General features: G+C 35.1%; 1 protein-coding gene across 1 annotated transcript in view; it reads right to left on the bottom strand.

Moving 5' to 3' along the window:
- Nucleotides 1-24,052, bottom strand: part of LOC137642178 (uncharacterized) — a 497,631-nt gene that overhangs the window by 363,687 nt on the left and 109,892 nt on the right. Inside the window, exon 2 of the mRNA XM_068374726.1 lies at nucleotides 140-226. Coding sequence (XP_068230827.1) covers nucleotides 140-212 — 73 coding nt within the window. The 5' untranslated portion in view covers nucleotides 213-226. The remainder of the gene's footprint in view (nucleotides 1-139; nucleotides 227-24,052) is intronic.

The following is a 24,052-nucleotide window of genomic DNA, read 5'->3' as shown; positions in this document are numbered from 1 at the left end:
TAACAGCCATAGAAATAAGATTCATTGGAGTTTATAGAAGTGTCAGAAGCAACATTTATAACAGAGTCATAATGGCTATCCTCAATAACTTAACCATGAAGATACAGAAGTTATTGAGGTGAGGAATATTTGTACTCACCACAGGCCAGATGAGCAGCACCTAATGCCAGGAGTAAGACGTGAGTCCAAACGTCAATCTCCATGACTGTCATTCCTCGAATACAATCTGAAATCAAAAGATTCATTAAAGATTTGTATATTAACAAACAGGAATAGTTTTCTAATTGGAAAAAAACGAAAAATAATTTAGTGTGTTCTTTTATTACTTATTGAATATCTGAGCTAAGCTTAGGAAGAAAAACTTGCTATATGAAGAAATATTTATCGTTATATAAGAATTTCCAAATACTGATTAGATCAAAGAGATGCATGAAAAATATTTGTTTTTCTCCCATTTTCAACATTAGTAATAATTCCTATGAAATTTGAAAGCTAATACCGTAATTCAACCAGGAAGAAAGCAGATGCTCATAGTTGCAGATAATCCATGGCAATAATACTGAATTATGCACTTGAATTTTCTTTATATATATTATTTCTCACACCCTGCCCTGTCCATGGGATAGGTGAGAAATATCTTAATACATCATTTCTAACTATATTCCTTCTTACTTCCCAATCCTTCCTTGTTTTTTTACTGCTTCTTTTCTACAACTAACCCGTTTTTCCCAATTTCTTTTTTTATATTTTTCTTTCCTCGCTTAGCTTTTCCACCCTAATTCAAATATTGTCTTGTTCTCGTGATCCACCTCGTCAAGCCTTTTGGTTTTATTTGCATTCTCCTTTAAGCTTCTACCGCCGTATCTCTCTATATGCAGCAAACTTCAACTTTTTATAATGCATCATTTTACTTCTAATCACATAACACGATTCAAAGAAAGTATGCGAAGGTCTATGTTATTGATAGATTAGGAGGCTAAATGCGTGTGTGGGTAAAAATAATGGAAAAATAGATGTAAGCATAGCTTCTGTAAAAGAATGTATGACATTTTATATTTTAAGAAATATGCACACGAAGTTGCAGTATTGTGTATGTATACAAACCTAAGAACGTAAGAATTGTGTATATACAAGTATATAAAGCAGCAATAATATTCATATATATATATATATATATATATATATATATATATATATATATATATATATATATATATATATATATACATATATATATATATATATAAATTTATATATATATACATATATATATACACATATATATATGTATATATGTATATATATATATATATATATATATATATATATATATATATATATATATATATATATATATATCCCATCTAGGGTGTAAAATTGTGAATATAAACAAATTTATACTCATCAACTGGTAAAGTACACAAAATTACTTTTAACTGAGAAAGAATGATGCTATACAATGAATAAACTATAATTTACAATACACTATCAAACACGAAACTAACAATCCAAATTTAGAGATTACAGAAAAGAATGTTCAAAATACAAACTTACAAAAATTACAGAAAAAAGGTTAAAAATACAAATGAACATAAATTACAAAATAAAAAAGTTATAAATACAAATTTATATGTATTACAGGAAAAAGATTAGAAATAAAAATTTATATAAATTACAGATAAATGGTTAAAAATACAAATATATATATAAAAAACAGAAAAAGGTTGAAAATACATATTTACAAACTGGAAATAATAATACCAATTCCTTAATATCGCAAGAGGGTCTGCCCCTTTCTTTTGTTCTACTCCTGTACTTCTCTTTCTCCCTATTTCCTTAATCTTTCCCATCCCGAGTACCTGCCTTTGAGCTATAAATTAGATTGTATCCAGGGGTACTCTTCCTTTCCCCATATTCCCCACTTCCCTATCCTTATTACTATTCAACTTAATCAATACCTGGCCTATACATATTTACATAAATTACAGAAATAAAGGTTAAAAATTACAAATTTACATAGATTACAGGACAAAGGTTAATAATTACAAATTTACATAAACTACAGAAAAAAGGTTAAAAATTAGAAATTTACATGGATTACAGATAAAATGCAAAAAAAAAAAAAAAAAAAAAAAAACTACGTGACAGCACCAAGCATACTATAGTTAATTCTTTTTAGTGAGGCAGATTTGCACCGACTCGCAACGGTGCCCTTTTAGCTCGGAAAAGTTTCCTGATTGGTTGGACAAGATAGTTCTAACCAATCAGCGATCAGGAAACTTTTCCGAGCGAAAAGGGCACCCCTGCGAGTCGGTGCAAATGCGCCTCATTAAAAAGAATTTACTATACTCAGTAAGCTAAGTGCTAGACTAAAGAGTTTATGTTAAACATTGTTTACACCGGAATGAATTGGAGAATGAGCTCAATTACTGTTACGCGTTAAGGAAAGGAACAGGGGTAGTTGAGTGATTTAGAGTTGACGATAGTTTTTTTTTTTTTAATAGCCTGAAATTGCGTCAGCTTCCGGGAGCTTAGAGCCCCGCTACTCCAGGGCCCCCAGCTCCTTCGAAATGTTTTTCAACTTCATATTTTGAACCTGCTGGATTTGCACTTCTCTCGAGGGAAGGTAGATAATATATCAAGTGCGGATCCAGCAAGTTCAAAAAATGGAGTTGAAAAACATTTCGAAGGAGCTGGGGTCCTGGAGGGGCAGGGTTCTAAGCTCCCGGAACCTAGCGCAATTTTAGGCTATTTTAGACCTATTTTATGTTTTTAAACCATATTTTCTTTCAAATTGAGTATTATAACGTGAAAATGCATTATGTAATAAAAACATCTCGATGAAATATATAAAAATTTTTAGCAGTAGTCTACAATAACTTTAAGTACATGACTGTATATTCCCGGAAAACCTTATCAGGTGACGGCTACCTTTTGACTTATATCTGTAATCAATGCTCCTATAAATCTACTGCAATTCTTGACTCGTCGAATTGTAGTTAGTCTCTCCACCTCTTCCAACTTGATTTATACCAGAAACAACAGCTTTATTTCCAACTCATATATAATGAATTTTCACCACATTGGATTTTGATGTGTGTGTGTGTGTGAGAGAGAGAGAGAGAGAGAGAGAGAGAGAGAGAGAGAGAGAGAGAGAGAGAAAGAAAGAGAGAGAAAAGGATGATTTCAGTCTTCCACATCTCTTTTACTACATTTTTCATGTAGCAACTATTGAACGCAAAATTTTGATTATTTGGTTTTAGTTTTAACAAAGTTTGAAAGTTTTCGTAAAATCCAAGCGTTTTATCATGGAACCTTTTTTAATTTTCTCATATTAGACATTTCACCAAAGAGAAACCTGATATAAGATTTTTGTTTTCACCGTTTCATCCTATCTACTGAACTATCTTTATTTATTATAGAGAAACAACGAAGACCACCCAACTAGTTACCTCACAAATTAAATCCCCGGCTTTGTTTGAAAGATATATCAAATTGAAAGCCAATAAACTTATTGAACAATTATAGAATTATAGAGTTTTCATGCCACGTAGATTTGTTAATCCTATCGCATTTCAATACTGCAAATGATAGTGATAAAAAATCGTAGCAACCAAATTACATTGTAATCCCATTTAAATTTCCACTTCCAATGATAGGACTTTAGCCCCAGTATATACTGTATATATATACATATATATATATATATATATATATATATATATATATATATATATATATATATATACACATATATATATGTATATATATATATATATATATGCACATATTTATACATATACAAATATATATGTTCATGTACACACACACACACATATATATATATATATATATATATATATATATATATATATATACTTATGAATGTATATGTATATATACGTTTATATTATATATATGCATATATACATACATATATATATATATATATATATATATATATATATATATATATATACTGTATATATATATATATATATATATATATATATATATATATATATATATATATATATATATTCAATAATACATAGAAGAGATTTCATAGCAGTAAAATTTGAAAAATCTACAAGAATTTTCCATACCTACAGCTTGAAAAATTTAATCATTATGCTAATTTACAAAAGTGGGGACAAAAAAGACCTGGAAAATTACCGCCAAATAAATTTATACCTAGTAATATACAAAATATTCGCAAAGAGCATATTAGGCCAAATAGAAAACCATGTAGACTTTAATAACCCAAGAGAGCAGGCAAGCTTTAAAAGTGGGTATTCAACAACTAACCATATCGATGTAATTAACTAGCTAATTGAAAATTCAACAGAGTATGACAAACCACTATGTATGGCATTTATAGGCGATGCGGAAGCTTTTCACTCTTTCAAAACTTCAGCAATAATGAAAGACCTTCAAAGACAAGGAATAGAGGAATCTTACATTAGAAAACTTGAAGTATAGAAACCCTAAAACTACATAAAGATAGTGAGAAAATTCTAAATGAGAAAAGATTTGGAAAAGAGGGAGGTGTTGGAGAAATTGTGTGGTGTCGGGGGAAGGGAAGTATTTCTAATAATTCTAATCATCAGCTCTTGCTTATCATACGTAGATTTTTTGTAGACTACAATCTGTAATATTGAAAGTTTTTGATATTACTCATTAAAAGTTACTAATTATCTTTATCCTATGAGAATCTTCTTTAGAATTACTAACTACTATCACTAGTAATTATTTTAAATTATTCATTGTCAATAAAATTTCAAATGTGCAGACATCAGATGATTTTCTTTTTATATTTTCATAATGAAAGTAATCATTTACTTAAATAACACCAATAATTCTGCATATATGAATTTTCATTCAGGTTATAGCAATTAGGCTAAGAAATCAGCAATGCATATCAATGTCTTTAAAAGTATTACGGGTAATGTATCCTTGAATATATTGGATATGGACGAAATTAGATTAGGAATATAACCAATAAATTGAAACACCTTGTAATTGTATTAGACGATTCATTAGGAACAGAAAAAAGATTCATTATTTAGTAATAACAAAGATAAGTTGCAATACAAAACCATACATGATAATCTCCATATTAATTCATGTGACAAAGTTCGTCAGCAATGAGAATACTAAACGTGGATTGTACAAATTTATAATTTATCTAAATTGTAATGTTTTGGAGCATGTCTGACCAAAGTGAGGCCTGGTATTATGTAACCATTTATTGTGTATTTGTGGTTGGCATTGGTCTTTAATAAATTTTTAATCCATAATAAGAAAACGGTTCAGAGTATATACTGTCCTTTTTTATATTTTTTATTATGGTATAATTAGCATGTTTATTAGCACAAACACACTCACAAACACACACATTCGCATATTATATACATATATATATATATATATATATATATATATATATATATATATATATATATATATATACCGGTGACTATTTATCCAGATATATGCACCAGTGTATATATATATATATATATATATATATATATATATATATATATATACCGGTGACTATTTATCCAGATATATGCACCAGTGTATATATATATATATATATATATATATATATATATATGTGTGTGTGTGTGTGTGTGTGTGCATGTGTGTGTGCTTCTTTGTACAAATATTGACCCACTATTTGTTCTTAATATCAAAATTCATCACCCTTGGAAATGACTACGTCACGAGGACACCATTACCTTTTCATTCATCAATCCCTCCGCTCACTGGTGTACCAATCGTGTGTCACACGATCGTATATAGTAACGACATTTCTTTTTTTTGTATATATTATGCTTTGTATCTTCACTCTCCCCTCGCACTGATAGGGACCTGAATAAACATGTCTGTTTTTCTCACTGTTAACAGCAATGGTTGTCGGTTGAACATGAAATTGCCTGTTATGTTCTTATGTCCTTTTTGGCCTGGAGTTTATGTATATATAAACGGATGTTCTGTAATAAAGTTACTCAGTTGCTTTCATCCTGCCTTCTTAGTCACAGCCTCTATCGGCCCGTTACATTGGTGACCCCGGAAGTCGACTCGCTCCTCCCGCCTTCCAGCCCCGCCCCCCCATCATTGGTACTATGGCGGACTCCACGGAAGTTAGCGCTGCCCCATTGAAACTTTCGTTGTTCGCCAGCCGAGAAGCGTTTGCTTGGTATCAGCGCGCAGAAGTCCAGTTCTGCATCAAGGGCGTGACTCGCTCAACTACCAAAGCAGATTATGTTCTTGCGGCAATACCCGAGGACACCGTCCCGGAAATATCCGACTGGCTTTGTGAACAAGGAGACACCCCAATAGCGTATGACGCCCCCAAAACATACCTTCTACAGCAGTACTCACCGTCGCCAGCCGCCCATATAGTAAAGCTTTTTCAGCTCTCTCAACAACCATTGGGGGACCAAAGAGCTTCGCTCGCCCTCAGGGATATGACCAGTATCGCTCGCCTGCAACCTGCCGCAGACGGCTCTCCTCGTGAGGTGAGCCTACTTCATGCCCTTTGGATACACCGTTTACTCGCACCTGTACGAGCTGCCATACCCGATGTCGATAGTTTACCCATAAAGGACTTAAGGACCAAAGCCGACGCCCTTATGGACAGCCACTTCACGACCTTCAAGACCTCCATCAACGCCTCCACTCCTGATAAAGAGGACTTCTATTCAACGTCAACCGAAGCTGACGTGAATGCTGTAGGATATACACGCCTACCCCATGACGTGCCGGAGCGGCGACAAAGCCACCTATCACCCACCACTCGCTCGCGCCCCAAACCAACGGCTTCTACAGCCACTTACTGCCACCCATTGGGTGCTTGTCGTTCTCTTTTGCCAAGGGAACACTTCAGGACACAACGTAGTCTGTGTATGTCTGCCGACGTCTGCCTGGTAGCTGGCAACGGATCTGCGATACCCACCTACGGTTACAAGAACCTCACATTATCATTTGGAAACTGTAAATTTAATTAGAAGTTTCTCGTTGCTGACGTCACATAGCCAATCCTTGGTGTGGATTTCCTCTCTCATATCCACTTTCTGGTCGATGTCGCCTACCGACGATTGGTCAATGCAGACTCGTACTTGTTGACACCTCTTCAACCCAGCCCCTCCAACTTCGCTCTCCACATGCCTACGCCTACCTCCTCACGTCGTACCTGCAAGTTTTCCGTCCAGAACTTCGCCAAACTCCCACGGCTCCTGCCAAGCACGGTATTTATCACCACGACGGGACCCCCAGTCTTCGTAAAATTCAGACGTCTGGCACCGGAACGATTGGCAGCCTCCAAACAGACGTTCGCCAAAATGGAGGAAATGGGCGTTTGCCAAAAGGCCTTCAGCCCATGGTCGTCACCCTTACACATCGTTCTGAAGAAAGAAGGCGCCCTGCGTTCGTGCGGGGGTTACAGGTGCCTGAACATGCAAACAGAGCAGGATCATTACCCCCTCCCAAACATCGCCGACGTGACCTCCTACCTGCACAAAGCGAAGCTTTCCTCCACGCTCGACCTCCTGAAGTGGTATTATCAGGTGCTTAGGAACCCATAAGACATCCCCAAGACCTCCATCACCACTCCATTTGGTACATACACCTTCAATTACTCCTGTTTTAGCCTTCGTAATGCTGGGGCCACTTTTCAACGTCTCATGGATGGTATCTTAGGGGACCTCCCCTTCTGTGTATGTTATGTGGACGACATACTTGTGTTCTCTTCCTCAAAAGAGAAACACCTCCGTCACCTGCGCATCGTGCTCGACAGCCTGCAATAAAACGGCCTTGTAGTCCGGTACGACAAGTGTACCTTTGGCGCCAATGAAGTGTCGTTCTTAGGGCACCACATCATTCCTGAAGTAGTCCATCCCCTCCCTGAGAAGGTAGTAGCCGTTCAGAACTTCCCCACGCCCTCGACCGTCAAAGCTCTGCAGCAATTCTTGGGCATGATCAACTATTACCATCGTTTTCTGCCCGCCATTGCCGCCACTCTTGCTCCCCTCTACGCCTCCCTCAAGGACAAGCCAAAAGACCTGAAGTGGGGTCCCCTTTAAGAAGCGGCCTTCTGCAATGCAAAGAAGGCCCTATCAACCGCTGCAGCTCTCATTTTTCCCATCCCACATGCCCCTCTCCTTCTCTCTACCGATGCCAGCGACGTCGCTATTGGTGCAGTACTCAAACAGATGGTCAATGGCTCGCCCTGTCCAAGGCGTTATTCTACCTTCGATAGCGAACTGCTGGCGGTTCACTTGGCTGTCCATTACTTTCGCTATTTCTTAGAAGGTACGCCCTTCGTCATTTGCACAGACCACATGCCTCTGGTGCAGGCCTTCACTCGATAGTCTGGTACCTGGTCCGCCCGTCAACACCGACATCTCTCCGCCTTGGCTGAATACAATTGCACCATTCAACACGTCCCTGGGAAAATTAGTCCTGTTGCCGATGCCCTGTCAAGAAACACGTTGGCTGCCGTTCAACTGGGATTGGATTACAACACCTTGGCTGAAGCCCAACGACAGGATCCAGAGTATGAAGCATGTAGGACATCCTACACATCCCTCCGTTGTGAAGAAATCCCCCTCGATGACTCCAACACCACCCTCCTCTGTGACGTCAGTACTGGTAGACCGCGACCGTGGATTCCTGCTCCCATGCTCCAACAGGGGTTTGATTTCATTCACGGCCTTTCACATCCCTCGTGCCGTTTTATTGCACAGCTGCTGAAGACGAAGTTCATTTGGCACGGCATTTCTAAGGATGCTAAGGATTGGGTCCGCGCCTGCACTTCTTGTCAAACTTCCAAAGTACATCGACACACGGATTCAGGAGTGGGCACCTTCCCTCAACCTCAGCGTCGTTTCGCCCACATTCACATCGACGTTGTAGACCCCCTACCCACATCACAAGGACATTGTTACCTGTTTACTGTCATCACCGCTCCACTCATTGGCCCGAAGCCATTCCCATGGAAACTGCAAAGTTCACCTCATGTACATCTGCCTTACTCTCAGGATGGATTGCAAGATTTGGTATCCCTGAGCATAATACTTCTGACAGGGGTACCACTTTCACCTCTCAATTGTGGACATCATTAGCGAATCTCCTGGGCATCACCCTACATTAGACAACTGCCTACAACCCCGCTGCCAATGGAATGGTTGAACGTTTTCATCGCACCCTCAAAGCAGCTTTGATGTCCCGCTGCAAGGATTCCAACTGGTTTACTCAGCTTCCCTGGGTCCTCCTGGGACTAAAGACCACTCCTAAAGACGCCCTTGACGTCTCGGCAGCTGAAATGGTGTATGGCGACCCGTTGGTCGTCCCTGCCGAATTTTTTCCTTCTGCAACCTCCTCCGACGATCTCCAGCGCATATGTCACGTCGTGGGAAAATTTACTCCATGCCGCCAGACTTAAAAGCTTCCCAGCGAAGCATCACATACCGACAGACTTGCACTTTGCAACGCACGTCTTCCTACGCAACGACACTAGCAAGCCACCGCTAACGCCCCCTTACACGGGCCTTTTCCTTGTGATCCGACGCAGTCAAAAAGCATTCCTACTAAACATTCGTGGCAAAGAAGACTGGGTCTCCATTGATCGTCTAAAACCTGCTTATCTCCTGTCAGATGACCCGCCTACAGTTCACCTCTCTAGATCAGGGCGCCCTATTTAACATATACAATATGTTATTTTTAGTGGGGGAGCCATGTACCAACCGTGTGTCACATGATCGTACATAGTAACGACATTTTTTTTTATATATATTATGCTTAGTATCTTCGGTCTCCCCTTGCACTGATAGGGACCTGAATAAACATGTCTGTTTTTCTCACCGTTAATTGTTAACAGCAATGGTTGTCGGTTGAACATGAAATTGCCTGTTATGTTCTTATGTCCTTTTTGCCTGTAGTTTATTTATATATAAACGGATGTTCTATAATAAAGTTACTCAGTTGCTTTCATCCTGCCTTCTTAGTCACAGCCTCTCTCAGCCCGTCACACTGGTCTAAAGCTATCCCCATGCTAGATACAACATTGACCTCATGTGCTGTTGCCTTTCTTTCCGGATTGATAGCAAAATTCGGCAGTAGCGTCACTATCACCTTTCAATTGTGGACACCATTCTCAGCATCACCCCACATCAGTGTACCTCTTACACCCCTACAACCAATGAAATGATGGAACGTTTCCACCGTAACTCAAAGCAGCTTTGATGGCCCATTACAACGACTCCAGCAGGTTTCCACAACTTCTCTGGGTTCTCCTCTGATTGAAGACTACTACCAAGGACACCATGAATGTCTCAGCAGCTGAAATGGTATATGGCGACCAGTTAGGCATCCCTGTGGAATTTTCCCATAAACCACCTCCTCCGCCGATCTCCATCATTTACATCCCGTTGTGGGGAAATTTACCCCTTACCGTCATACTTCAAGCAGCCAGTAAAGCAGCAAATACTGAAACATATACACACCACAACACACGTCTTCCTGTGCACAAACGTATGCAAACCACCACTCACGCAACGATATACGATCTCATTACTTGTTATCCATAGTACTCTGAAAGCTAAAGCTCGTGGTAAATAGGAGTGGATCACCATTGACCCCCTAAAAAAGGAGCATCTCCTCCACGATGACCAACCAACAGTACAACTCTCTAAGGCAGGTCTTCTTCTTTTACATGCATGTCTGCTTTGGGGGATCCCATATAAAACACATGCAGCAAGCAACGCACATGCAAACAAAGAAGTATGCCAAATCTACGTTTTCTTCTACACTACAACCGCCATCGTTGAAGTAACAAATGAACTTAAACTCTTTTATCATTCCGTTATTATATTGTCTATTTTATGCCAATGCCAACCTCACTGACAAACACTGTTGAGTATACACATGCAATTGTCACAATTATGTGCCCTTGTGGCCTATAAATACCTGTATTATCTTTAAATAAAGTTAAGAGAAAAATGTAGAGGAATAAATAATAAATGAAAAATAATTGTGATTAGTCATGAAACCAATAAGAATATAGTCTGTTGATTAACAGTTACTCTCAATAAGGAAAATTGCTCATCCACAGAAAAAAAAAATATATAGCTTAATTTGCTGGAAGTGTCTAAGGGGTTGTTGTCCATACTGCTAGATACACATAAGGATTTCCATTCTCATTCAAAACTTCCTGTTATTCAGGAGCAGCCTTCGTATTAATTCCTCATCCACTTTCGTCACAGCTAACTGTGATACCAATTCGTAAGAAGGTCGACTGATGTAGCCAGGCCCATATTGGAGTAAAGACCTTGTGAATGAAAGTGCATTGCTCTACTACTGAAATATAAAAACTTTAACATTCAAACAAGGCTAAGACTGTTCTACGCTTCGTAATTAAAAATTAAAAAAAAAATTAAGAAATAATGTCCTCATTAACTACTCTTTGACATATATGGAAGGCCTCCACTAACTGCTACGTAAATGAAACTAGGACCAGACACAAAAAAATAATAATAATAAAAAAGAAAAAAAATAATGCTACCATCTTTACCACAAAAAAAATGAAGAAATTGACGCAAGAGTCAGGGTAATAACTTAAATAAAACTGAAACAGGTGAGTTTTACTGTAACTGCTGTATAAAAAATACAGTTACCAACAGATGAATTTCAAAGTGAAGAGTAGAACCCAGAAGGGAAGATAATCTTAGATGCACTTTGTACTTTAAAAAGGTGCAACAGTCCATAGATATCAGAAAGCAGGGAGATTCACAAATATACATTTATGCATGCAGAAAAAAACACGTCATTCATGCATAAATTCATCTATGTATATAGAACAGCTATCAAACACGAACCGTATTGAAATTTCCAACACAAAGCAACTGCCCTTTCCAGATTTATAAAATGCAATCAGAGCATTTCCCTTTCATCGATATTGTCCTTTTTCCTTCGTTTCTTTCATTTCACATTTTACTTCTCAACCATGATTGACTCCATTTACATTCACTCAAAGCAGAACGCCCCTAGGCTCTATATTTGCGTGAAATTTGTTTTTATGCAATAGTTACCTACAATAGTTGGACACCTCTAGGGACTATCGAATGTATTTTAACTTTCTAAGTAAAATGTATATATCTTACACTGAATCTCATTGCATTACAGTCCTTGGAAGATTAGAAAAATCTGAAAGAATGCATATACTCTGTAGATTATAAACAGAAATTCAAGTTTTATTGATTCAGAAATTTGATCAGTAAAGAGAATAGATAAAGCACTAGCCAAGGTACGTTAGAGGTAACTGTTAAGATTATATAATTCTTTTAAAACTTGAAATATTTCATACAATAACCTTATAGATAATATACTAAGGAAAAGATTTTTTTTCATATGCTGTTGATATCATTTCACTTCCTGATTTCATTTTGTTGGTAGGTTTGATGCTTTGAGTCAGATTGTTATGGAGAATTGGAACGTTCTCGAAAATAATTTCTGTATCTTTACTCCTATCACATATATAGGAATGTTACTGCGTAGACTCTTGACATAATGAGCGATTTATGACAATAATAATTCAACCATAATTATAGTAATAATAAAACAATGAAAGATATATCACCTAAAGACCTGTTTAGGGAACAGATTGAAGCACAATTTTCCATTTTACTTTGAAGTAAAATCCAAACATGTCAGCTAAAAGTTTTGACTGATTGTAGAGTTGTCTTCACTTCACAAAAAAAAAAAAAATAAAAAACTTTCCTTCATCCAGCAGTGAAAAAAAGAAGAAAAAAACGAGGCACATTATTATTTTTTTCTTCTTTTTTATGTTCTAGATTTAGACTTAAGTCTTACAAAATTAAGTTGTGCAACGTCAGCTAACTCTTACTGTGTTCGACAGTAGGATATATATGTATATAAATATACATATATATATATATATATATATATATATATATATATATATATATATGTATATATGTATATATATATATATATAATATATATATATATATATGTATATATATATGTATATATATACAATATATATATATATATATATATATATATATATATATATATATATATGTATATACATATACATACAGTGTATATATAGATATATATATATATATATATATATATATATATATATATATGTATATATATGTTTATATATATGTATATACACACATATATATGTATATATATATATATATATATACATATATAAGTATATATATGTATATTTATATGTATATATATAGATATATATATACATATATATGTTTTTTATATATATATATATATATATATATATATATATATATATATATATATATATGTGTGTGTGTATTTATATCTATGTATATATATAGATATATATATATATATATATATATATATATATATATATATATGTATATATATAAATACATATAAATATATATATATATATATATATATATATATATATATATATGCAAAAGTACCAGAGAAGAAATGAAATAGGAAATATAAGTTTAAATCCTAACTAGTTTCGCGATACTTCTTCAAAAGACTTATTTATTGAGAGAGATCTCTTTACTGTACACTTTATATGGTAAAGGGAGAGTACGAATCTAATTACTTATATTTACAGAAAAATATCCGATATCCAAACAACCAAATAAAAACATAAGCCCAGCTAGTTTGTCTGGGTGTTGAATATTGTTCTGTAAATATGTGTATGTACTGCAAGTTCGTACTTTCACTTTACCATATAAAACATAAACATATTTCCTATCTCATTTTTGGTTTGGGTCTTTTGCCTCTGACTACTACGTCTCCATGGGATTTTCACGCATGTATATATATATATATATATATATATATATATATATATATATATATGTATATATATGACTAATGATATATCTGATGCCTTTGTCCTAGGTGGACTACAAATGCTGTATTTGTTGTTTGTATTGTCGATATACTCGTGTGTGTGTGTGTATATATACACATATATATATATATATATATATATATATATATATATATATGTATATATATATATATATATATATATATATAAGTGTGTGTGTGTATGTGTTAATTTTGCGACTTTGCTTTTGTATAGTGAGGTCATTGATGCGTTTTGATGTGTGAGGATAATAAATAGTGTCTGTCCATCACAGAGGAGATTTGCACATATTTATTAGATTCCTTGATCATAAAAGAATCAATATCATACGGGATGTGAGGGAATCCTCGCTCTGCGCAGTGTAAACACTTTTTTTATAGTAAAGTGTAGAAATACAATGCTCTGATACAATAGGAATGGAGCAAAAGTAGTGTCAGGTGTGAAGTGCGTCTGTTGGAGTATGCTGCGAGTAAAGGTGTACTTAAGTCTGTTAGATAAAAGTTCAAAATGCTGATGCCAACGAGGTCTACCACGGTAATAGACAATGCTGCTTCGGGAGATGAAAATGAATGAGCGGTAGCTATAGTGGTGTTGTAGTAGATAAGAACAACGAATGCGGTACTTAATAAGAATGAAATTGGCTGAACGAGAACAAGAATAGCACGCAGTCACAGCATCTCCAATTCATTTGAACGAAATTCAAACATACACGAGTGTAAACGCACATGCACAGCCGAGTGAGGATACTTAAAAGGTCGTAGTACGAAAATTACAAGAATTTTAGGCTAGCATTAGGCCTTTCGACAACTAACGGCCTAATGAAGAAATTTTTGGAGTGGTGTAGGCAAACAATTCCGTCCGTTAAAAGCTACATTTGATTATTTAGACATTAGACTTGTTCAAGTCACTGATGAAAGGAAAAATAGTAGATGTTAGATGTTATAAAGCCTTAATAAAAAGCACCATACATGAGTTACGCCGGCCTACGGGACATTCACTGAGAGAGAGAGAGAGAGAGAGAGAGAGAGAGAGAGAGAGAGAGAGAGAGAGAGAGAGAGAGAGAATTAATTGTTTAAGCTTACTGTGGGTAATAAAGTAATCTACCACCCCATAAACTCGTTTATAGACATTTAAGCATATCAAAATTTTCTTAGCAATATTATGCAATGTTTCCAATACAATGATTGTTATATGCTTCCGAAAGCTTATCGTTATTTTTTCAAATGGTAGATTGACTTCTAAAGACTTTTTTAAGCTTTTAGTTATCCACAGATTTCGTAATACGTAAGGACACTTTACTGTGTAGTATTTCTCAAGTTATTCATATTCAAGGGGATGCGCCGTTTCAGTCTTTAGTTCTTAAGTCACTTGCTTTTTATCAATAATTTTTTTTATATTCCCTTTTCGTTGAGCTTTGCCGTCTTACCATCTGCGATCGTGGCCAAGAATAATTAGGATTGCCATTTGAACTAAAATTTTAAACTTATACAGTAAAATCTTTGCTATAATGCTAATTCAATCTTTATCGCAAAAGCTTTATTCGCTTGATAATAATCGAGGTCGTAGGGCGAGATTGAAGATAGTTATCAGAGGGTATAGATAACGGGATTATTTTGTTAGATTTTAATGCTTATCCAGATAATGGGAGTTTAAAAAAAAAATAGCTGTAATTAGTGAGTCGTTGTCTTTTGGGTGTTTGGAGGATTTGCTTCCTTACGGATCCGTATACCAACATTTGTCTGGCTCGATATGGTTAGATCATTATATTTTATAGTACTCCATATACCTAAAGTGCTCTATAGGAAAATTTATCCGTTTGCTTTAAAATCAACCAAGATATTTCCGTTAACTGGAATAATGATGGAGGAATGGGATGTGTGTTGTATTAAAAATGTGAGCGACACCACTTATTCATGGAAGCTGTTTAACAATGAAGGTTTTTTTTTTTTTTTTTTTTTTTTTTTTTTTTTTTTTTTTTTTTTTTTTTGAGATTGTAAAAATGAAGATTGAGGAAAATTAAATACAGTGCTCCAAATGTCTTATTTTTTAATACAGGTAATGCATGTACTGTCTTTGCTTCACACAAATTTTGAGTGGTTCCAGATTGGAATGGTCAAGTGAAGTTGTTTCATTTTGCCGCCCTGGAGAGATTTCTTTTCAGGAGGGATAGTGAGATGCTAGGAGCTGAAATTGACGGCGTAAGACGAACACCGGAGTGAAAGGCTATTGGTTTGGAAAATACCGAGAATGTTTGATAAATAAATGATTAAATATGAAAGAAAGGAACACAAATGTAAAAGAATGAAAGAACACAAATATTAGAGAATGAAACAGGGGAACACAAATATTAAAGAATAGATATCTAAAGAAGGAGAGAGAGGAGCACAAAAGTTGAAGAATAAAGGCCTAACACGACCTGTCAGGGGTCCCATAGAGGAAGAAGCTCTAGAGAACATATTTAGGAATCCAAGTGTATCGCTCCTCAGGTGTGTGATTTTTTTTTTTTTTTTTTTTTATTAAAAGGGCAATCATTTATTTTCGAGATATTTTAATATTTGTTTTCCCCCGTTCCCCGCTTACTGCGTCAGCTGTAGAAATTATGGTTTAACTACTACCTTGATAGGCTGAGGAGCTGGTATGGATGGCTATTGCTCAAACACTCCGAACTAGAGTTTCACGGATAGTAATGTATTTTTCGCTCGTCAAAAGCCCATGTACCTGGAGTAATTCACCCGGTCCACATCCAGCACCATATAGCTTTGGCAATACGGGAACTTGACCACTGTAAATAGGGACTTTATCATACAGAGTTAAGCCTATATGAATACAGCTTATAAGAACATTGTGCATGAAATTGATAAGAAGTTAGTTTGATCTCCAAGCTGTGTAATTTTGCAAGATAAAGCTACTAGGAAGTATATAATAATTGATAATTACAGTCAGGGTATTTGCATAGGGAATCCTTTTGAGCTTATGCCACCTGCCCATGCATTTTTTTTCCGGCGAATTAGAGAATACATTTGGGAAAACAAGTATATGATAGTTTCACAACGAAAATTCAGAAAATTACGTCGATCTGAAACTAAATATCTTTATTTATATGCTTTGTTAATAAAAAAATTTCGGGAAGTTTTTGCCAAAATATAATAGCGTCCTCATTTACCTCAATATAACTTATTGTCGATACGAAATACTAACTTTGGATTGTGGTCAAGATGCTATGCAGTCATCAGTACCTATTGTATCCATCATTGATTATCTATTATGCTAAATTGGTACTTAAATGTCGGTACTTATCAACCTTCCAACAACAGCAGCTACTTTATTCTACTGCGGCTATCTTTTACAACTCAAGTAATAATGAAAGCGGTTAGAAATATTTGTAGAACATTAACGGTTATCAAATAACATCTGGGCAATGATACAATATCTTACAGGTTGTATCAAGAATCCACATTTAACCTCCCTCCATGTCGGGCTGGCCGAGGCTTGGGGGACCTTCTTTACGAAAAAGTAAAAATTAAAGAATAATGATATATATATATATATATATATATATATATATATATATATATATATATATATATATATATATATATATATACATATATATACATATATACATATATATATGTATATATATACATATATATACACACACACACACATATATATATATATATATATATATATATATATACTTGTGTGAGTGTCTTGTATTTGTAGTGGACAGTTGAGATGTCTAATGTTAATAAAGAATTGAAACATGGCAACATGATTTGTAACATTTGTAAACTCTTCACTAAGGCTGAAAAAGGCTCCACCCATTTCGTAGAAGTAGTAAGAAGAATAATCGGTTGTCTGTTTTGTCATGGGAACACCAGAGGCATCTGACGAACGATTTCCTTTGTGTGTCGGCGTTCTTTTGATTCTAATTGTACATAGGCATTCAAATTTTAGTTGATCGATACATAAGGTATTATGGCCCAGCTCCCATTAATCATACAGAGAAACACACCAAGAAGCTCGACACTCATCCTTTTCATATAGCGAGTTTATGTTTGGCTAGAATTTAAAGACTCATATATTTACCATATCGAGAATCAGAAATTTTTCTGCCATAGACAAAATATACTTCAAGATTCCATACACCCGTGGCAATGTTCAAAGTGTTTAGGTACCCCTAAGGCCAAAGTGATATAACAGGTTAACCCGCCATTCATTAGTGGGACAAGTGGGCAGGACTTCTGACTAAACAACACCAATAGCATCGTAGTAGTGACATCATAGTTAGGAATACCCCCCCCCCCTCTCTCTCTCTCTCTCTCTCTCTCTCTCTCTCTCTCTCTCTCTGACAGTTCATTTCCTATATCTCATTACCAGTCTCTTGAAGGGGCACTTGCGCAGGAGTTGGTTAATTTTCCTTTTATTTCCCACTTATCAAGAAAACTAAAGCCCAACAGATGTTCAGCCAACACCTGATAGAGACTTCAATGTCCACTACTAAATTTAATTACGGGATTTTTTTTTTTTGTGGGGGGGGGGCAATTATGTGCAATTTTGGATATGTTATGTTTAGTGCCCCGATGGATTGGCCTGTTCTCATATACTCTTTTGGCCTTGGGTATCGCCCTAGCCATTCTTTTAACCAGATTATGCTACAAATTTTGACATGCTGTATCACTCAAAGTTGCTTTCAAGAAATGGCTTTTGCGTTGCAGTTTTATTCTTGCTCTTCCATAAAAGCTATGAAGGAGAGATATGTTTATAATTCACTTGAGGGATTCATGACTGATGTACGAGCAACCATATGAGATTGAAAGAAAATGTACTGTTTATTACAGTTATGGCATCTACACTAACTATTTTGTAAAATGGACACAAATTGGCATGTTTATGGGCAATGAAGTTGGACATTTGGCAAAAGATTATAAAATTGAGGGATACGAAACTTATGTTTAATAAAGATGATTTCCATGATATAAGTCTTGAAGAAAAGATCAATATTCAAAAATAGAAATACAAGAGAATAACGTGACTGCAACAACGGTAAAAGACAAAGACGACACTGGGCAAGCAAACAGTCTGAGCAAGTTCTGGGAGACGAGATTGTCGTCACAACTAAAATATAGGACTGCCTAAGAAAAGTATTTCCCGAAAAGGTTGCATAAAATGGAAATGAAGAAGAATGAAGAGCTGAAAGCGACGAGGAAATATTTTAGGAAACCCAGGTGAATGGATTTTCATGGGAAATCGGAACCATTATAAGAAAAGCCTCAAAACTCCAGGTTGAAATTCACCAGATATTGATGTATAGTGAGGAATCGACAGAAAATATTCATTAGAAAAGAAGTTAAAGACCTATGAAGTTTAATCATATATCCAAAAGATTCAGTTTCCCAAGCAGAACAATGCAGTACTGACTTACCAACATTAATCTAGTATGTAAAACAAGGTGGCACTAATAAGCTCAACATGTTTGAAAAGGGAACTGAATCAGGTTACGATAAAAAAAAAGAAGGGCCTTGAAAAAAAAAAAAAACATAAACCATATAATTAGCTTATGTTTTATTTCTGTACAATTCATTTCATCCACATCAAATGTAGCAATAGTTAATGCAAATGATCTTAATAATTCAACTAAGCAAATCACATTAGTTAAATTCATATTTTTATACAACGTTGACTCATACAGTATTCATTCAAGAATACAATTTAAAATGGGTAGAAGACTGAAGTATTTAGAAAGAAATTGTAAAATTGTGATTAATCATACTCAATACCTTAAAGGGGGATTTGCTAATATCAACCGAAAATTATCTAACGAGGATGATCTGAAAGAAGTAGAAAATTATATAAATGGTAATAGAATGAATCTATTATTATTATTATTATTATTATTATTATTATTATTATTATTATTATTATCGCTAGGTAAGCTACAACCCTAGTTGGAAAAGCAGAATACTATAAGTTCAAGGGCTCCAACAGGGAAAAATAGCTCAGTGAGGAAAGGAACTAAGGATACAATATAAAAGTAATGAACAATTAAAAGTAGTAAAAGAGAGAGAATAGCTGTTTCATAAAGATATAATGTATTTCTGTCGAAATAATATATGAACAGGCGGGCGTGGCGAAGTGGGACGGCTAACAGAAGTCTTCATTGTCCATGGTTAATGTTAGGTGATTACCATACTAATAGCTTCTAGAGAAGCGTGGAGTTAAACTGTTTTTTTTAGAATAGGAAATTGATAGTATTTCAAAAGCTTACTATGATAAATTGTACCAAATGTTTATCCAGTACCAATTACTGTATGGGTACACACAAAAAACTCAAAGATGTTTGTATAAATATATGTTGAATGGCAGTCTTGAACTGGTTACAAGGACTGTCGTTAGACAAATTAAAAATTGGACTCAGAATATCTATTATTCTGAGTAAACCAAAAGCCACAATGTTCCATACCATTCTGAAAAAAAAAAAACATATATCATTAGGTATTTTGGTTAAAACGATCTTAAAATGGGGTTGACTTCTGTGATTGAACTTGAAATTAATGATAGAAATTGCACGATTTTTATCCCGGTATATCATACCCCGATGGTTGACATTCATAGAAAAGTTTACCGCTGTGAAATGATCCTAATGTGTAAAGTAAAATAAGGAAATCCTTATTACTTGTTAATGTAATGTACTGATTACAAATCCAAAATATAGCAACTGTGCTCCTTCTTCAATTGGACTGTGTGTTGGATGCATGTTAGCAATAATCATATTGACAAAAACAAGCATGGAAATACATGAATTATTAAATACAAAAAATAGGTTTTCTATCAGGAATACACCAATGGAAACAAATGTCTTTTTTTGAGGTGCTATAGAAAGAAACATGCTCTTTAGTTATGTTTGTCCATCGTCGAAGTAAATTTTATCCTTGTTCAAGTCACTTTTGAGTGATTGTTATAGATCAAGACCAAGAATTTGCTAAGAAGTATTTGAAACTGTGTCAAGGAAAGGAGAAAACCCTTCGGTGGTTTTTTTATCGGATTTTTTAATAGGAGTCAAGTGATTTGTACAATCTGTACTGTGAACAGAAGACACAAATTTAGTTATATTCTTGAGAAATAAAATATCAAAAACGGAAAAGTTGATTTGTCAAATTTAAAAAAAATGAGTCAAGTTATTTGGAAAATAATACTTTTCTGATACAATATAGATATATGTTGTGATCAAAATGTCTCCTTGGGGAAGGGAAGGGCTGTTGATGTAGTATATGCTGTATATCATATTCATTTTGAGCTTGTTAAGATTCCTTTTATCTTCAATCTTGTTTATCTTTTTGTGGAGGGCGTCTAATAATCAAGAACCTGTTTAACTATCGGTTGGGAAGATTTATGTATAGCTCATAGAGGCAATACTCAGGCTTTCCTACTAGTAGATGACTGGTTAGCTTCAAGAATTCTGAGATAAAGTACTAGGATCAAAATAATTGCTGAATCTTTCTGGCTTGAAGATGTGGATTTGATACCTAATCCATCGAGAATGCACCTGAATTACTGTTTCATATACTGTATTAATACATCAATGTGTGAAGTTTTTTGCATTCTCTCTCTCTCTCTCTCTCTCTCTCTCTCTCTCTCTCTCTCTCTCTCTCTCTCTCACACATGTATCTCAAAAAATAGAAGACTCTTTTCTGAAGAAAACATAATACCCTTGTTAAAATTGGTACCTGATGTCCAATCGTGTTTTATAGATACATTTTATCTATTATACATGAAGTTTCTCCGATTTCACTTCTAAGTATAATTACTGAAATATTTTTACCAATATTGCTTAACAAATTTCTCAGCGAACGATTCTTTTGGAGCCAACAATCACTACGTGACTATCTTCTTTATTATAAAAAATTGTGGAGTTTGATGTAAGCTAAACAATAGTTCGATTTCTTACGCTTGAAGGTAATGCCTGTATGGGATTATCCCCCACACGCGATTTGAGTGAAATCATTTGTAGTACTCGTATAAAAAACAGGTTATTTGCAGATATTTTTTCCTGGTCTTATTTATGTGTTGTTTACTGTTATGCATATGCTTGAATATTACTTTAGTCTTACTTTCCCCCGGCTAGTTTAAAAATGTTAAATATGTTTGTATTGTAACTTGCAAGTGATATTGTATCAAAATAGTTTATATAATTGTTTGTCTGATGGTATTCTGTTTTTATACTGCTGATGGGTAATGTATATGAACAATTATTATCCAAGTACAGCACGTTACCAAGACTTGCTCCAGTTGATAAACGAACAGAATTAGCTTCAATATTTATTGTCAAACGTACATATTCCATAACCAAACTGGAGGGGCGCTCAGTAGAGAGCAGACCTCTGCCGTGGCAGCTTATTTATCGACCTTTTGCTCGACCTTGACCTTGACTCTTGATTTTAACACGTATTAATTTGCGTGGAATTTCATATATTTAAATATGAACCATGTTTGAAGTCTCTGTGACAAGGATGTCCAAACTTATAGCTAATCATGTGATATGGACGTTTTGCTCGTCCGCGACCTTGACCTTTTACCTTAAAAAAATTAATTATTTCTAGCTCTTTACATAACAGTTTAAAATCCCTGCAAGTGTGGCCGTGTGGTTGAAGACCGGAACTTGATCTTTCGCTTGACTTTGACCATGTACTCGACCTTGACCTCCGACCTTAACATTTATTAATTGGTGTGGATTTTCATACAATCAAATATAAACCAAGTTTGAAGTCTCTGTGACAATGATGTCCAAACTTATGGCTGATTGCGGGAAATAGACATTTTGTTCGACCATGATCTTGACCCTTGACCTTGAACTTATAAATTTAATCATTTCCAACTTTTTATATGAGTTAATCTCTTCAAGTTTCATTAATCTACGATTAAAATTGTAGCCAGGAAGGTGTTCACTAACAAACACACACAAACAAACACACAAACAGGAGGTAAATAAACATAACCTCCTTCCAACTTCGTTGACGGAGGTAAAGATCGTCTGTAAGTCGTCATTGCTCAATTTTTCTTCTAAACTGGTTTATATGTCGATAGTAATTAGGTCTTCGTTGGCTGTTGCATCACCGTTGAACAAACCTCATTACTCTAATGAAATTTGACATAGATTATTCTATCTGCTGATAAAGTTTATTCCTTTGTACTCTTGGAATCATTTGCATGTTCGTCTTCATTTTATTAGAATACATTTTTACAGATGTCATCTTCATGTTATGAGTAAATCATTCAAATCCTTCACATGTACTCGCATTCTTACAAAGATTTGGCGTTGGTTCATTAGAATTTCCAAGTATTATCTCATTTTCTGATATTGCTATTACAAGTAAAATTTAATATGTCCCGATCCATTTTTGTTAATATTCCGTCTGTTTCCTGACACATCTTCCCCTTTTCTTCATTCCAGTCCATCTCCCTCCCATTATCAGTCTTTTAACGAATGCAGCTGCCCTGCATTTTTCCGCTTCATGAAAATGAGCATTTCAAATGTTTTCGCTTTGTTTCTAAATCCCTCGCACTTCTCCTCTCCCCAGAAGTGTGATGGTCTCTTTTTATTATTGCGTTCACTTTTTTTTCCTTATGTTATTTTTACCCTTTATCGTTTCCAATTCTCGTATCATACTGTACAAAGGGGGAAAACTCAGTCACCGAGGGGAGGGGGTTTTAGTCCACATCGGATTTTGAAGTCCAGGGCAATTCGACGACTATTCGAATCTCTTTGTTTCTTGCTTTCTTTCCTGTGTAATGCAATCGTCCATTTCTGATTCCAGAGACTTTTCTGTGACAGTTCTTATTGTCTTTAAATATGTTACATTTCTACACTTCCAACAGACCTTCTCCCACTTTCCATTACCCTCTCCCTCCCCAGCCAAAATGGCAGCCTGTTTCCTTTTTATTTTTCCATTGTATTCATTCCGGGTTACATAAGTCATTTCCAAAGTATCGATAAGACTGAAAAGTGACAAGGAACCGAATCTCTCTCTCTCTCTCTCTCTCTCTCTCTCTCTCCTCTCTCTCTCTCTCTCTCCTCGTAAATACAGCAGTTATTCTATCTTTTCGATGAGTCATTATTTC

Source organism: Palaemon carinicauda, chromosome 6, assembly GCF_036898095.1.
Source record: "Palaemon carinicauda isolate YSFRI2023 chromosome 6, ASM3689809v2, whole genome shotgun sequence".
NCBI classification, from domain to species: domain Eukaryota; kingdom Metazoa; phylum Arthropoda; class Malacostraca; order Decapoda; family Palaemonidae; genus Palaemon; species Palaemon carinicauda.
Note: the sequence above shows the minus strand (reverse complement) of the source record. Positions and strands in the feature narration are given on the sequence as shown.